The sequence below is a fragment of the Vespa mandarinia genome, chromosome 19, assembly GCF_050613455.1.
Source record: "Vespa mandarinia isolate Hongniang chromosome 19, ASM5061345v1, whole genome shotgun sequence".
In the NCBI taxonomy this organism is placed as follows: domain Eukaryota; kingdom Metazoa; phylum Arthropoda; class Insecta; order Hymenoptera; family Vespidae; genus Vespa; species Vespa mandarinia.
This window is the reverse complement of record NC_140828.1, coordinates 3,806,087-3,821,852: the sequence shown is the minus strand read 5'-3', so window position 1 is coordinate 3,821,852 and position 15,766 is coordinate 3,806,087. Positions and strand designations below refer to the sequence as shown.

General features: G+C 31.2%; 4 protein-coding genes across 4 annotated transcripts; 2 read left to right on the top strand and 2 right to left on the bottom strand.

The window, feature by feature from the left end:
- Window positions 1-2,162: 2,162 nt before the first annotated feature.
- LOC146872394 (uncharacterized) lies at window positions 2,163-4,804 on the bottom strand. Its single transcript, XM_085662741.1, has 3 exons — window positions 4,568-4,804; window positions 4,266-4,328; window positions 2,163-3,156 (listed from the first exon to the last, which is right to left on the bottom strand). Exons 1-3 carry the CDS (start codon window positions 4,787-4,789, stop codon window positions 2,932-2,934), a joined length of 510 nt encoding a protein of 169 aa, XP_085518867.1. The 5' UTR covers window positions 4,790-4,804; the 3' UTR covers window positions 2,163-2,931.
- A 5,004-nt stretch (window positions 4,805-9,808) lies between these two features.
- Window positions 9,809-11,430, top strand: LOC118449300 (serine/threonine/tyrosine-interacting protein). Its single transcript, XM_035883710.2, has 5 exons — window positions 9,809-9,983; window positions 10,157-10,258; window positions 10,343-10,494; window positions 10,559-10,747; window positions 10,815-11,430. Exons 1-5 carry the CDS (start codon window positions 9,945-9,947, stop codon window positions 11,023-11,025), a joined length of 693 nt encoding a protein of 230 aa, XP_035739603.1. The 5' UTR covers window positions 9,809-9,944; the 3' UTR covers window positions 11,026-11,430.
- Window positions 11,431-11,581: 151 nt separating this feature from the next.
- Window positions 11,582-14,041, bottom strand: LOC118449301 (NPC intracellular cholesterol transporter 2 homolog a). The gene is made up of 5 exons (XM_035883711.2): window positions 13,871-14,041; window positions 13,542-13,784; window positions 12,155-12,268; window positions 11,892-12,073; window positions 11,582-11,812 (listed from the first exon to the last, which is right to left on the bottom strand). Exons 2-5 carry the CDS (start codon window positions 13,624-13,626, stop codon window positions 11,729-11,731), a joined length of 465 nt encoding a protein of 154 aa, XP_035739604.1. The 5' UTR covers window positions 13,627-13,784; window positions 13,871-14,041; the 3' UTR covers window positions 11,582-11,728.
- Window positions 14,042-14,427: 386 nt separating this feature from the next.
- LOC118449302 (protein transport protein Sec61 subunit gamma) lies at window positions 14,428-15,726 on the top strand. The gene is made up of 4 exons (XM_035883712.2): window positions 14,428-14,586; window positions 15,176-15,282; window positions 15,359-15,461; window positions 15,536-15,726. Exons 2-4 carry the CDS (start codon window positions 15,189-15,191, stop codon window positions 15,543-15,545), a joined length of 207 nt encoding a protein of 68 aa, XP_035739605.1. The 5' UTR covers window positions 14,428-14,586; window positions 15,176-15,188; the 3' UTR covers window positions 15,546-15,726.
- Window positions 15,727-15,766: the final 40 nt, after the last annotated feature.

The following is a 15,766-nucleotide window of genomic DNA, read 5'->3' as shown; positions in this document are numbered from 1 at the left end:
ATTAGAATTATTATTATTATTTAATATTGTTAGAAAAAAAATTAAAATAATTAAAGAATTGTAAGTAATTAGATTATAATTAGATAGTAATTAGAAATAGTAATTAGATAGTAATTAGAAATAGTAATTAGATAGTAATCAGAATTAGATAGTAATCAGAAATAATTTAATTATGTATTTTATAAATCAGATATATATAGATGTTTATATGTGTGTGTGCTGTATTATAGTTTTTCTATTTTAAAAAATAATTACGATAAACTAATGATTAATTAGATATTATTGTTGATTGCTAATTGATATAATACTCTTTATTCCTAAAAATTTCTAAACAAATAGAAATAAAAACTTATACATGAAAGTACATAAAACTAACAATTGAATAACTAGCATAATAATTTTTGTTCTTAAAAATTAAAAAAAAAAAAAGAAACATGTTAGAATAACTTTAATCATTTTTCAATGTTTCTTCTTTTTTCACAAACGATTTCTCCGAACCCTTTTACGATTGCGTTCTCTTGCTTTGCACGAATTCATCGTTATAGTTTTTTCTACCCTTTACTAACTCTAAGCCGGAGTGACCGGCCAGAGAATGTTAACCGAGAAAGAAGGAACGATATTATACAAACGGCTTGACTAAAAAGTGAACACGTATCCTAGATAATTACGATCGTGTATACCCTCTCCTTCCTATATACTTCGACCCCTTCCCCGACAATTAACTGGACCACCTAAGGGAATTGCTCGGAACAACAATTTTTATCCTAATTTAATCGATTGATTTTAATCTATCGTTTGTTTCCATTTACTTCCCATTTATCTCAAATATATGTATATCTAATTTTTTGTTTAGAATCGGAGCAAAATTTTTTTTGTTCCAGTCATTATTTATTGTCTAGATTAATGAAAGATAAGTAAATAATAAATTATAACTGTTTATGAAAATATAAATCTTGGTTTTTTAAAGATATTCTAATTCATAATAAGACAAGGTATTAAATTAGATTTATTTTATTTTAATTATTATCAAACTTATTTTTTAAAGAGAAAATATTTAAATAACTAAAATAATAATCTATAAGGCCATTTGCTAAGAATTAAAATTTATTTAAAAGAAGAAATTCAACGATTATTAATAAATTACAAGTTTGTTCGCAGTTGATTGGAAAATCGTTTAACTCGATAGATTAGAGTTTGGTCTAACAACGTCCTCGCAACGATTCGTAACAAACTATAATAAATGCATTGTTACGATCCAGTTAGAGTAACGATTACGAAAGTTTCTCATATTTTACGCTTCGTATCCATCAACTAGGTGAAACTTAATGGAAAACCAATCGGAGAGAGACGTTAGAATCGTTATGCGATGATCGTTTCTCTTTCATCGCGATTATATTAGTATAAGTTCGCATGATCGTTCGAATAACGGACGGATTAACATCGCTCCAAAGCTTTCTCATTGCATAATACGTTTCGCACGGTAGTTAGAGAGTCCTTCCTAGTTGTGATTCAAGTAGTTAGAAATCATTAGAAATTTTCAATTTCGATGGATCACATGACTTGCATCTACTTTCTAATTTTTTCAAAATCATTGTTTTTCTTTTTCTTTTCTTTTTCTTTTTTTTTTTTTTTTTTTTTTTGAAGATCTCCAAGGTATTCATATTCTCTTCTATAATCGACAACAATAATTATTTCTTTTTAAAATTAATTCAATTTTTTAATTAATTTCTAATTTTCTCTTCTTCTTTCTTTTTTAATATCGACGAAAACACGATAAGTGTCTCGTAGAAACGTTATGCTAACGTCGAGTTTAACGTTTCTCTCTGTTTTGGCGATGTGTAGTCATGGAAACGTTAAATTGATTTGTATCGTCCGGGTTAACCGCTCTTCTAACACACACGCATACACACACCGATATCCATTTGTTGTAGCTGTCTTATCCATGATAGGAACACATTGAAGAACAAAGAAGGGATAAGGTCCTTTATCTGATATATCTTCTAATCCATCTTTTTCTATCGATTCACAGACGATGAAAAAAAGCAATAACAATACGTCAGAAATAATACGTTTCTGACGTATACGGAAGAAAAGTCCCCAACGCGCAAATAAATTTCTAATCGATCTATAAGAAAAATAGGAGGAAGAAAAAAATGGACACGTTTTATCACAAGACATAAAAATTAACTTTTATTAGAAAATAAATAAAAGTGTTGCTGCAAAGAAAAAATGAAAATCGGGAGATAAGAAGAACGGTGGGTGTCGGGGGGTTGGAGTTTCGGGGGTTTGGAGGTGGTGTGGATAACAGGGATAGAGAAATATACAATGGCGTAATCGAATGTAATTGTGATGTCTTCTTCAATATCACATGCCGCACGAAATTTCGAGGTGCTGATAAAGAAAGATAGTTAAAAAAAAAAGTTGGGACAGGAAAGAGAGAATAGGGTTCTCTTGAAAAGGGATTTGAGGAAAATCGTGGATTTTTAAAGTTACTGCGCCTGTGTGAGTGGTTTGTATAAGTGTCGATCATATGTTTTAAAAAATGTGTCTGGGTAAATGTGTCTAATGCGTGTACGTTATGCGAGAGTGGACATTTTTTTAAGCATGATTGCCTGGTCTGAGGTCCTTGGGTGGTCCTAAAACTAAGCTCGATCCTGAGGGTGTCGTTTTATCCTTTATGATCCGAACCTTGTCCAGTCACGATCATCAGGATTCTCTTCGGACAAATATAATACTGTTTCGAGATTGAAGAATCTTCTTTCCTTTTCGTTGGAAGAAGGAAAATAAGAAGGAGAAGAAGAGGAAGAAGAAGAAGAATAACGGATCTTGTCTTCCGATGGTATTCTTAACGATTCCCTCGAAAGGGCCGAGCCTGTATGGGCCACCCTGGACCAGCTGATTCGTAGGTGGGACGCTTCGAAAGATCTTCGTCTACCAGGGATGATGAGCCACCGGCTTAGCAACGACTTTAACATCGGGTTCCGGAACGTATTGCTCAACTCCAACCAAATGAGGCTGACCGATGTGTACTCCGTGGTATGGTATTCTCACTGATTGAGAATGGGGTACCTTGATGTTAAGAGGCTGAGGATGAACTGGAGGAATAGGTGCCGGTTGAGGTACGTTGATCACGTGATGAACGGCAGGAGCATGGACCTAGACAAAATAGATATTTTAATTAATATCTTATATCTCTACGTTCTTAGATAAGAAATATAATTAGATACATGAACGTCTTGAATATTTCAGCATCTTCTTCGTATTTCATCTCAAAGAAGTGCGATCGTGCATAAAATTCCTCGTTGGAATAAAATCCAATTAGCTGGTACGATTAACAGCATCCAAAGTAGAGATTTCCTAATCAATCGATCATTACACCTGACGCTAATTAGATCCCCAAGAAACGATTGAGAAAGATGGAGAACAAAGATCATGATACTTAGAATGAGATTTCGTATCATTCTCGAAACCTTTTTCTCTTTCGTGTATGTCTTTTTTCTTTTTCTATAACTCATTCTTACATAGAATTATCTACGGTTACCTGTGCGTGTACCTGTGCGACTGGTACGGCGACCTTGATGTACTTTGGCACTGGCGCAGGCGCAGGCCATGCTGAAGCTTGCCACGGATCTGGCCAAGGTTGCGAGACGACCTGAGGTATTTCAGAAACTTTTTCAAAGAACCATTTCTCGTCCCTTTCGACGATTTTACCTCAACCGAGTATCGTTACTTGGCCGAGTACGTCTAGTGTCACTCGGTGAACATGTCGAAGAACGTTTTTGTGATTTCCATGAGAGAAGAGAGACAAATGAATAGGTGAACAGAAAAAGAAAGAGAGAGAGAGAGAGAGAGAGAGAGAGAGAGAAAGAATGGGAGATAGAGTGAGATAAACAGTTGTGTTAGGCCCACCGAGAAGAAGAAAAAGTTTTTGACAAACGTCAATGAAGAATATTCCATATGAAGAGTCGTTAGCCACAATAGTTGATAAGATATCCATTATCAGTGTTATTTTAAGCCCGAGCCTGTCCAGTTCTCGGGTAACAAAGACAACATTTATCATTCTCATATAGATCAACAAAATCCTCATTATATCACATATTTTGTTTCATAGTAGAATCGATCGGTGATTAAAAACGAAAGTCAACGTCGTATTGCCTTAACGATCGTTATATGTTTTATTTACGAATGTAATTTCATCGTCATGCAACGATCCTTTAGATGATTACAAAGTTATGACGTATAATTTGTAACTTGATACAACTTACCGGTGCAGCCCATGGATGTCCGGGGTAAGCACTAACGGCCACCACTACGGCGAAAAGAACGATCTGCAATTTTCAATTGGAAGTATAATTAATAATACCGATGCGAGGATTAGAAAACAAAATATAATGGAAATGTTGCGAGCAATCGATAATTATGTACATACATATGTACAGACAAAGATAGTGCGTTATATAACACTGTTTCAAAGGGAATAATAATAATAATAATAATGATAATAATATTCTCCAGATGAAAAAAATAATAATAATTTCACATAAAGAAACTTGCAAAATGAACTTACGAGGAGTTTCATGGTGGTCGACGGTTTTTCTTGTGCGGTACGCGGGAAAATACTACGTTTCCGAGGGGCAACGCGGTATGCTTTTATAGCAGTGCCCTGCCCAGGCCCCTGGGTACCTAAGATGAGGCGGGGGTACGACGATTGCAGTACATACGGACCCCTTTCACCAATAGCGTTCGACCCTTTCGGACCCCTTATTCGGAGCTCGGCTTCAATCCTCATGAAACTGTTGTTGAATCGTCACTTCCGTTATCGTATCTTCATTCTTTTTTATCATTTTAAACATCCTTTACTTGATCTGTTTTATTTAAAATTATCCAAAAGGAACGAAAGAAAATTATCATCATTCTTTACAATTTTATTTAAAATTTATACTTCCCAGTGATCATTCGTAACGTTTAATATATTTTAGTATAATTTATTATAATTGAAAATTGAACAAATTAGACCTTTTAGAAAGACTTTGATCGTCCAAAATTTTGCACGATCCGTCCGATGAAAAATCCGATCCGATCCACGATCGAAGGATCTATTTTTAATAATTCAAAATTAAACTTAAAAATTAAACTTTCTAACAAGACTTGAAATATTTTGAAAGTTATTGATATAATTACTGTCCAAAAGAAAAAAAATATATAAATTCAATTAGAATTAGTAATCATTAATATAGATCGATGTAAATCGTTGCGGTTGCGATTTCATTATTTTTCTTGAATCAATAAAGAATATCTTAATAAATTTGATCGATAAATCTTAGAAATTTATACGTAGGCATTTAATTTGCAATTAGATCATTGCCTTTCAAATATCGATCGTATATATTCAATGTAATTCCTGTAACATATTATCATTGAGCTGAACATGTTTTCCAATTTTGATAGATCTTTCCTTACTTCGTTTACTATGATCACGCTCTCGTTGTTAAATAAAACATAGTTTTACGACTCATTGCGATTTCGCAAGTGAGTTACGTCGACAAACGAGAGCTATAAGAATAATTTCGAGTACATCTCGCTTCGAGAAATTCAATACCAAATACAAATTTCATGTAAATGTTCAGAAGAAATACGGAATTAACTAATCTCATGGTATAAATAAACTAGTCGGACAATAATTCCAATTTGGCGATAAAAAGAGCGACGAATGATCCTCAGACTCGAGTGGTGCTCAGAAAATAATCGAGAGTCAACATTTTCATGAATATCATATATAAAATTGTCAAGTTTTTTTTATGTTTCCTTTAACGATTAGAAACTGCTTGAGCACTATTGCATTAAAATTTGCATATTCAAAGTTCTTTGAACGAGAACTATTTAAATCCAATTAGAAAGATACACACTGATCAATAATTCGTTCGTTAAACCTTTCTAGGCTAATCAACAGTTGTGAATCTTCTCGAATGAAGGTTGACGAGTAGATCAACGAAGAAGAAGTTTGCACCTTGGCACGTTTAGTTGAAGCTAAAAACGGTTTTTCTTGGCTCCTTCAGCGAAGAAGTTTGCCTTTTCAAGAAGTCGACAGCCCTTTACATGGATGTCCAAGTGACCACAGATTGCCTAATCTCTTGGACGTTATTGTAAAACGGAACGGTCCTTCTTGTCCAATCGCATTGTGGTAAAAAAAATATGCGTCTTCAACGATTGGAAAAGTGACCTTGATCATCGTGGGAGGAACAAATCAGAGAACATTTTGAGAGAACGTCTCGGGGAGAAGAAGAAGGAACGGGAGGAGGGGACAGAAAAATCTCTCCTTGTTGAAGACGAAAGGGTTGATAATTCAAAAAAGAAACAAAAAAAGAAAAGAAAAAGAGACGTGGTGGATGAACATTCGGCAAACGTAGTTTCTCGGTAAACGTAGTAAAAGTATCTGTATTTTTTTCTTTTTTTTTTTCTCTTTGCCGAGTGATTACCCACCAAGGACCGAGTCTCTTGCCAGTCGCCACTCGAAAGATTTTACGCAATAATAGCACAGCGCATGTTACGTTTCAGTTCTCGAAGCAGAGAGTTACAGACGTATACAAGGCTAGGTAGAGCAACCCCGTGTTGCGGATGTTAATGTGGCTTTGCTCGTAGGAATCGTTACAAAACCAGGAAAGTTTAACGATTCCCATTATTTTGTAACGCCTCGGTTCTGCCTCGGATTAGAGATGGACGTTAGACAACGGGCGTGCCTTCTACTGCTGTTATAGGCTTACCGTACTTATACGTTATAAACTATGTCAATAGAAATGAACGAGCAAAAATATATGCGATTTTTCGGAGAAATTTGGATGATCGCCGAATTGAATTTTATTCAAAAAATGACGACAATCAAATTCGAACGACCGATCAGAATTCTCGAATAAAGGGTGAGCTCTGGTTGAAAAATCGTTATTTTGTAATCGAAATAAAATGCAAATACGTTACGATTTCTAACCGCCTGAGTAGGGGTGATTGAGAATCGAGGTCGATCGTTTCTCCCTACGGCTAGATAGACGATAAAAAGTACTGACTAATCGCGATTATGTGTTTCGTTAAAATTTAACGCGTAACGAAAGATGTGTGTACATATCTATATCCATATATATATATGTACGTGCATTTTCTAACACGAACAGAATTCCGTTTTTACTTCAAGAAAGGATGAATCATGCTTTATTTACGTAAGAACACCTACAATAGCCTAAACACATTTTATGAAATGTATATAGAACAAACGTTTTTAATAAGTTTTTAGCAACCTTCGACAATCCGAAATGCCATTAAACTATTTTGAAAGCATAATTGACACGATAGACTACACGATAATGTAATTCGTCGACTATCGATCGGAAGAAAAGTAATCGAAGAACCGGTAGAATGCAATTTTTTTTACCCTTCTTGTGACCGCGTTCCTCGTCGTTCGAGAATGAGTGGAGATTTCCAAAGGGAATGGTCATATACCTTGTGACTCGAATGATTTCCCGGGTACTGGATCTGAGGTAACGTGGAAAAAAAAGAAAAAAGAAAAAAGAAAAGAGGTAGATAAAATATTTACAATCGCCGATATACCTAGAATGTTGGATTTTATAATGTGTCACGTATCGTTAGACACAAAAAATGTAGAATTGTTATCTAAAACTCGAAATCTCGAAAAAGCTAATTGATTAAAATCAAAGGATCAAGAGGGATCGACCAAGGATCTATGTAGCGGATATCTTGAATAGAAAATCAATTTTTTTCTCATTCGTTTATGCTTTTTGACAGACGCGTTTGTGCCTGTCGACTGCAAGTCTCGAATGCTCCAGATTCGTAAGCCAAGGATGGCGATTGCGACAATCAAGATGCCGGAGGCTATGTGTATTCCCATATCTGTGAACCGAGCTAAGAACCGTCTTAGAAAGTGAACAGAAGCACGCTTGCGTGAGTTTGAGCCTACTACAAACCTTCTCTTTCGGTATCTATATACAAATTCTATATATATCTATATATATCTATATATATCTATGTATATATCTATATATATCTATATATATATATGTATGTATACATAGATATATATATGTATACATATGTATATATATGTATATATACATATGTATTTTTTAATCATTAAAATATGATATTCTATTATTAGATAAGAATATTCGATGATACTGACAGAAAATGGGTTTCTCGATCTGTAAGAATTTAAAACTTAAATAAATGGACGATTATGACGTCGACAAATCTTTCTGATTAAAAAAAAATATCTATTTCATTAGATCATTATTATTACCTCTAAAATTCTTATTTACCTAGAAAAATAATTGTTTAAACACTATTAATTAGAAGAAAAACACTAGAAAAAAGATAGAAAGAAGTAGTTAAAAGATTATCTCATCTCGTTGTGCCAGAGCCGCAGGCAATGACTTTGAGAATGACAAAAATGGAAAGAAGGCATCTTACGGGGTATGCATCGTGTATATCCACGTGCATACATACTATGTAAGCATGTACCATTCACTCGTAAAGACAGAGCTAATTATTTTCCCAGGGACAGCATTATTAATTATTCTCTTTCTAATCCTAGACTAGATCGAATTATTTTCGAATAACTTTAAAAAAGGATAAAAACAAAGAACTACTTCGATCGCATTCTTTTTTTCATCTTTTTGTTTTTTTTTCTTTTTCTTTTTCCTTTTCTTGTCTTTGACGGAACGAAAATAAATTTTGTTAGGTTAAAAGACCCTCAAATATCATGGGATTCGTTACATCCATTAGTAACGAAACGTACGTTTTATTTCATATGTTGCAAAACCGAACTCGTTCAAGTAAACTTTCTTCGCGAAAGCGGCCACGATTGATAGGAACGTATTAGCTTAAACCCGGAAGAAAATTGGTCGGTCGACGTTGCTCTACCGTCTCGTAAAGCACCATTCGCCTGACTTGGTAACTAAATTACTTCGTTCCTCGTTCTCGTAGGATATCCGACGCAATCCTAGGCAAATTAAAAATGTTATAATACTTTGATTTAAAAAAAGAAAAGAAAAACGCAAAAACAAAATTCTAGATGCTAATCCAACAAATAATGCGAATTAAAGTATATATCGTTAGAATATAATCTAATCAAATAATCGATAATCTCGATATAATAATTATAATAAAATATAAAATAGATAAATTATTTTTTTATTGACAAAATTGTGAAATTGTTTTTCATGATTCGAACATCCTTATCGCAAAGAATTTGTATATATGTATAAGTATTTTACTTATATCTTCCTGGATTCCATGAATAAGAAAAGAAAAAGTCGGTCGATTTGATTAGTCGATCGCAGAAACGAACCGCGAAAGAATTACGCAATTGAACGGCCGAATAACCGACCATGCCACGACAATGAGTTTTTCAGAAGTGCAATTATTTTTAGAAAGGAGTCATAATATTTCTAATAACGTCTCACTATGAAAAGTTTTACGTCGTGGAATCCGGTAACGTTTAAAAAAGCGGCCAAGTATTTCGAGATCTAGTACGCATGATTCATTATCATTATTTATCGCAAAGTATTATTTACGATGAATATAAACAAAATAATATTTTATAATAATTGCGTAGACTAATTTAAATAGTCTTAATCGTTCCCAATTATATTATAAAAATCATTAAAATTCATGTTTTTTTTAACATAAAAGTGTATGTGGATATAAATGTATTAAATTTAAAAAGTATTTATCGAATCGAAAAATATCGAAAACATTTAAGAATCGATATCACTCGAGTTCTCTATTTCGCCGACAGATGGCGCTTAGATAGAATGAAACAGGCAAATGGCCGACACGTCAAAGAGTAATATTACGTTAGCGGGAAAAAGAATTTTTTGGCCTGTTGTTTTCTATATATCTTGACTTTCTGAAGCTTTTGTAAATAATAAATTTGTGGTATGATATCCGTAGATAGCAACGGCAAGCTTCAAGATGAGGTTAGTTCATTGTTAAATCGATCATGGTATCTATTACAAAAAAATTTTCTATTAAGGTTAAGTTGTTTATTTACTATCAAAAGTTTCTAATTTTTCGTAAAAATATAGATTTTAATGCATCTTTTTATTTTTGTCTTGTACATAAATTGATATGAATTACTTAAATATTATAGGAAAGCACTAGTGAAAATGGATCGGACGAATATCCAAGAATACCTATTTCCTCGTTAGATAGACCTAAAGAATGGACTTATACTATGAGAAGATGCATGCAGGTATACAATTTCTTATCTCTATAATGACGCACATGAGTCTTTAAGATAATAAATAAAATTAATTTCTTGACAATATATTTTTAGAAAGTGGTACCTGGTTTGTATCTCGGACCATACAGCGCTGCGAGTCGAGCCAAATTGCAATCTTTGATAGAACACGGCATCACTCATATAGTCTGCGTTAGACAAGATATAGAAGCACATTTTATACGGCCAAACTTTCCTGATAGATTCAAGTACATATTTATTTGCGTCGTTAAGATAATTAGACATGTATAAAGAAATATTTAAATATCGTAGGTATCTGGTCTTGGATATAGCCGATACTGCCACAGAAAATATAATTCAACATTTTCAAAGGGTTAAAGAATTTATAGATGAAGGTATAAATTCCGGTGGTCAAGTTCTAGTTCATGGTAATGCAGGGATATCGAGATCAGCCGCATTAGTTTTAGCATATGTAATGGAAACTTATGGACTTTCACAAACGTAAGCTGCCTAATATTGATGTACTTATCTATCGTTAAAATTTCCTAAATATTTATTGATATTTTAGTCATGCATATGCCATAGTACAACAAAGGAGATTTTGCATAAATCCGAACGAAGGATTCATGGCACAATTAAGAGAGTACGAGCCTATATATCAAGCGCAAAAAACATTGAGGAATGGTCAACAAAGTTCTATAAGACAACGAAGCAAAAGAACGATTCATCAAATGGATACTGAACGAGTCGAAGATAGAACAAATGCAATGGATAGTTGATAGCGAGTAAAAATATGCCAAAGTTACCAAAAGACTTAATTTATATTAAAAAAGAATTTAAGGTAGTACATTATACCTTATCGTATTTCAGTTAACCACTGAAATATAGATTATTAAAAAGACATTAAATTCAAATGTACCAGTATTTAAGTGACTGGTTGTAACATATTTTGGATTTAAACAATAAAACGATCTATAATAATCTAAAAAAGAAAAAAAAAACAAAAGGAAACAGAAAAAAAAGACTTCGATAGAGCTATTTCTATAGCCACTATGTAAATTTAAACATTAAAACATACTCATTTCCATTAGTATGTAAATTATATGTAATATTATCAGTTTTATAAAATGAACGCCGTGATATTCTACATGTAACAATCTTTTATTTACTAAGCTTTTAAATACATCTTTACTACTGTCATCGATAAATCATAAAGAAATATAAATAATATTTTCGATGAACTTTTCTTACCAGTTTGTTAATTTTTACAAATTTTCATAACATACCAAGAAATACTTCCATATGCCAGATTTATCGAAATATAGGCATAATAAACATTAACTAAGGATTATTTCATAATTTTAATTTTTATAAATCAATTATACTTATAATAATTACAGACCAATATCATTAAGAACATAATTAATTGAAAATAGTAAATAATTACAAGTAAAAATAATCATATTCACATATATGAGGTTTCTATTTAATTTTTACTGGTATTTTAACACAAATAATATCCTCTTTATTCTTATTTTGAAGTTCCCACTTAACTGTAACAGACAACTGTAAATAACGATAAAAGAGAAATGTTAGAAATATTTAATTCTTATTATTTTCGTAGAAAAATAATTATTTATATTACCCTAGGATACTTTGGATCGACTGGTAAAACAGCTTTATAAGTATATTGAGTATCCTTTTTCAAAGGACACTGTATATTAGATTCAGCATTTGTACATACATTAGGATGTGGTAAAGGAAATGGTATTGGCACATCTGCAATTATACCATGAACAACTGCTTCTACTTCTGAAACATCCTGAGCTAAAAAAAAGCATATCGATACATATGATAATTTAATTTATAGAAAATTATATAAAAGAAAAGAGAAGTAATTTAACTTACATGGTATAAAGTCTATAATTAGAGTTGCATTAGTATTTCGAACGAATTCACATGCTGCTTTGGAAGTATCACAATTAGAAACGGTAATTTTTGTGAAATGTCCAATCTTAGAACCTACAAAAAATAATTAAATAAGAAATCGAATAATACCCTGATATTAACAGTTATAATAATGATCATATATGTATCACATGAACAAAAGATTACAATTATTAAAATACATAATCTACAATTACATAAAAATCACGTTTATAATCAAAAATTTTATCCGATAAACAATATGTTAGGTTTACCAGAAATAGAGAATTATACGAATTACGAATGCTTACGTAAAAAGAAAAAAAAAAGTAGAAATAGAATCAATTTAATGATAGAGTAAAAAACTAACAATCATTTTACATATGAATTTTACGAGACGAAAAAAAAATTCAAAAAATATTGTAGAAAGAAAATAAAAATGTCGTAAACCGTATAAAATCGTCAGCAATTACTTTATTATTATAACAATTTTTTGTGAAAAGGAAATTGTGAAAAGGACTCATTGGCTCGCATTTTATGATCAAAAGCATGAATCACGCATCAAAGTCAAATCAAATGAAATAATTAATTACACGAACGAATAGTTACAAATAATACCTGCTACTTCAATGATATACTTTATTGTAATAGCATCGTAATAGTTATAATATTTGTAAAGTTTAATACAAGCAAATAAAATTTAATATTATAAAACATTTTTTTTTTTTTTTTTTTTTTTTTTTTTTTTTTATATATATATATAAGAAAAATTCAATTATATCATTAATTGCAAACTTTATTTCTTCTCTATTTGTTGAAATTATCATTTTGAAAAGAAAGAGATTTGATATTATAAAAAATTAATTTTGAACGATAGAAAATGATTCGTACGTATATTATCTCACGAAATGTGATATGACATATATAAAAGAAAGTATCCTTTGACTCTACGATGGATGATAATGTACGCCACGAATTAAATTCGTCATTTCTTCCATGGACAAAGACCTTGTTACAATATAGACTAATTGAATTTACAGACGAAAATTTTAACGATGTAAATAATAGAAAAACTGAGACTATAAATTAACTACAATTTAAATTGTTTCTCGAAAATAATAATCTCCTGACGACATATTATTTCGTTTAAATTTTACCGCTTAAAAAAAGCGCGTGACACATAACAACGACGATAAATACATCAAAGTTCATTACTATTAAATTCACATTAAACAAAAAAATCACGCAAAAAATACAAAACATTGTTCTAATAATAAAAAAGAAAAAAATTACTAAAAATAAATAAAAGGCTAACAATTTTTTTAGCATACTATAAACAGAAAAAGATAAAAATTGATATGTTTCTTACCACAATCCAGGAATTCGACAGCATAAGAAAGCTCAATGACACCAGAAACAAAAAGAAACGTGCAGAGAAAGATCCAACGAATCATCTTGTTGTTGCTTCTTCGGCGTTCCCGCGCTGATTAACACTGATCGTTGAGAAAGACACAGAGTGATGGTACTTAGGTATAGAAGAGGCCATGGGGGCGGGAAGACGTAGAGATGGAACGAAAGTGAAGCGCCTCTGTAATGATTAGTTGCTCTTCGTCTACGACATGGGGAAATATATTACGACGGTGTTTACCTATAGCCTTTGTGACATTATCATCTAACCAATTTTTATGAGAAACTTACGAGTTTTTATTTTTTATTTTGTAAACATTTCACCTCTAATTATATCATTTCAACGTAACTTCTTGTTTCTATTTTTGTTAAAAAAGAAACAAATAATTTTACAAAGATAATACGTATTTCCTTATCAAATTACGACAAAACCATCCTTATCAAATTACCATGAAATTTTATGTAGTTCTTGTTTGTGTGTATGTGTGTGTATGTCTACACATAGAAAAAAAGAAGATAAAGATGACTTATGAATCAACATAACTATATATTGTCTCTGTCATATATGAACATTGGATTATATACAAATGAGATAAGTAGGATAATGCTATTGTAACGATAATTGGTTTGGTTTCCTGCAGAGTATGCAAATAGATATAATATTGGCGAATCATATTGATTCTTACGATTTCATACGAACATATCGATATATTACTATACAACGAATTATTTGTGTTTTTATAAGTTATATAGGTCTAATGAAGATAAAAGAAACAGAAAATAAAATTAAAAATGCACTTCCCTAATGTTTCTCTTATAGGCATAAGACATTCAAATTAGCGCGGTAAAGTAACGTTGATGCTATCATGATGGCGCTTCGATACAACGTCATAAGTCGGAAATGACGTATCTACGACGTTCATCCACGTAGCTCATGATTATCTTGTGATCGTGTTGATTGACGTCAAATACGGCACTTTGTATAACGTTCTCTGTTCGTGCACAACGTAAGTATTATAATAGAAGATATCTTTTTTATTTCTTATTAAATGTTACTCTTTCATATATATTTTAATTATCTGTAATTTATCAAGAGAACGTTGATTTTTTGTAACCTAATATCTAGTACGTTTTATATTTCAGGTTAGATATATATAAAGTATATTTTGTTTTCATAAATCTTCATATAACTGTGGATGTTATTTCTGACTTATTTTATGTCTATATTCATTAGTAAGTTTAGTTTAATATCAAAAAAGGTTTAATTTGATATAAATATAAAATATTCAGTCAAGATTAGAACCTTAAAGTGTATCAAATATAGATACTTTGCTTATTTTAATGAACGCTTAAACAATAGCTTTAATTTCGTTACAAATAGACTACATTTCCATATGTTTAAAGAAAATATATGTATTATTTGTTAAAGAAATAATTTATGAAAATTAAGAAAAAATTTAATATTTAATACATATATTAAGTATTAAATGTTAAAGAAAATATATGTATTATGTATGAACTTATAATTAACAACAAACAAGATAAATCAGTTGTTTTGTAGCTATTAAAGTGTTATTTGTTTTCTATGATCCGCAGAAATTTTACTATCATGGATCAGGTTAAAAAACTAACAGAACCAGGACGCCAGTTCGCCAAAGACAGTATACGTCTTGTAAAAAGATGTACAAAGCCAGATCGAAAAGGTATAAGAAATATTTCTGTAATATAAAGAAATAGAAGGATATTTTTCTTTAATGCATGTGTCTTTTTTTTTTATAGAGTTTCAAAAAATTGCAATCGCAACTGCCATCGGTTTTTGTATAATGGGTTTCATAGGATTTTTCGTAAAATTAATTCATATCCCTATCAATAATATCATTGTGTAAGTACTATCTAAATTTATTTTTTCAAAAGTTCTTTAAAATTTCAAAGCTAAACATTTATAATTGTTCACAGGGGTTCGTAAATTCGTACTATATAAAAAATATTGTTAAGCTATAATAAGTTCACCTGGTCTGTCCTCCGCTCCTATTTTAACTTAATTTATATAATATAATATTTGTTTATTAAATTTATCATGATTATAGAAATAAATACATAAGATGTGTATAATACAATGAGTTTTATAATAAAATAAGAAAAAATAATCGATCTTTTTTTTATTGATGGTTTTTAAAAAAACAAAAT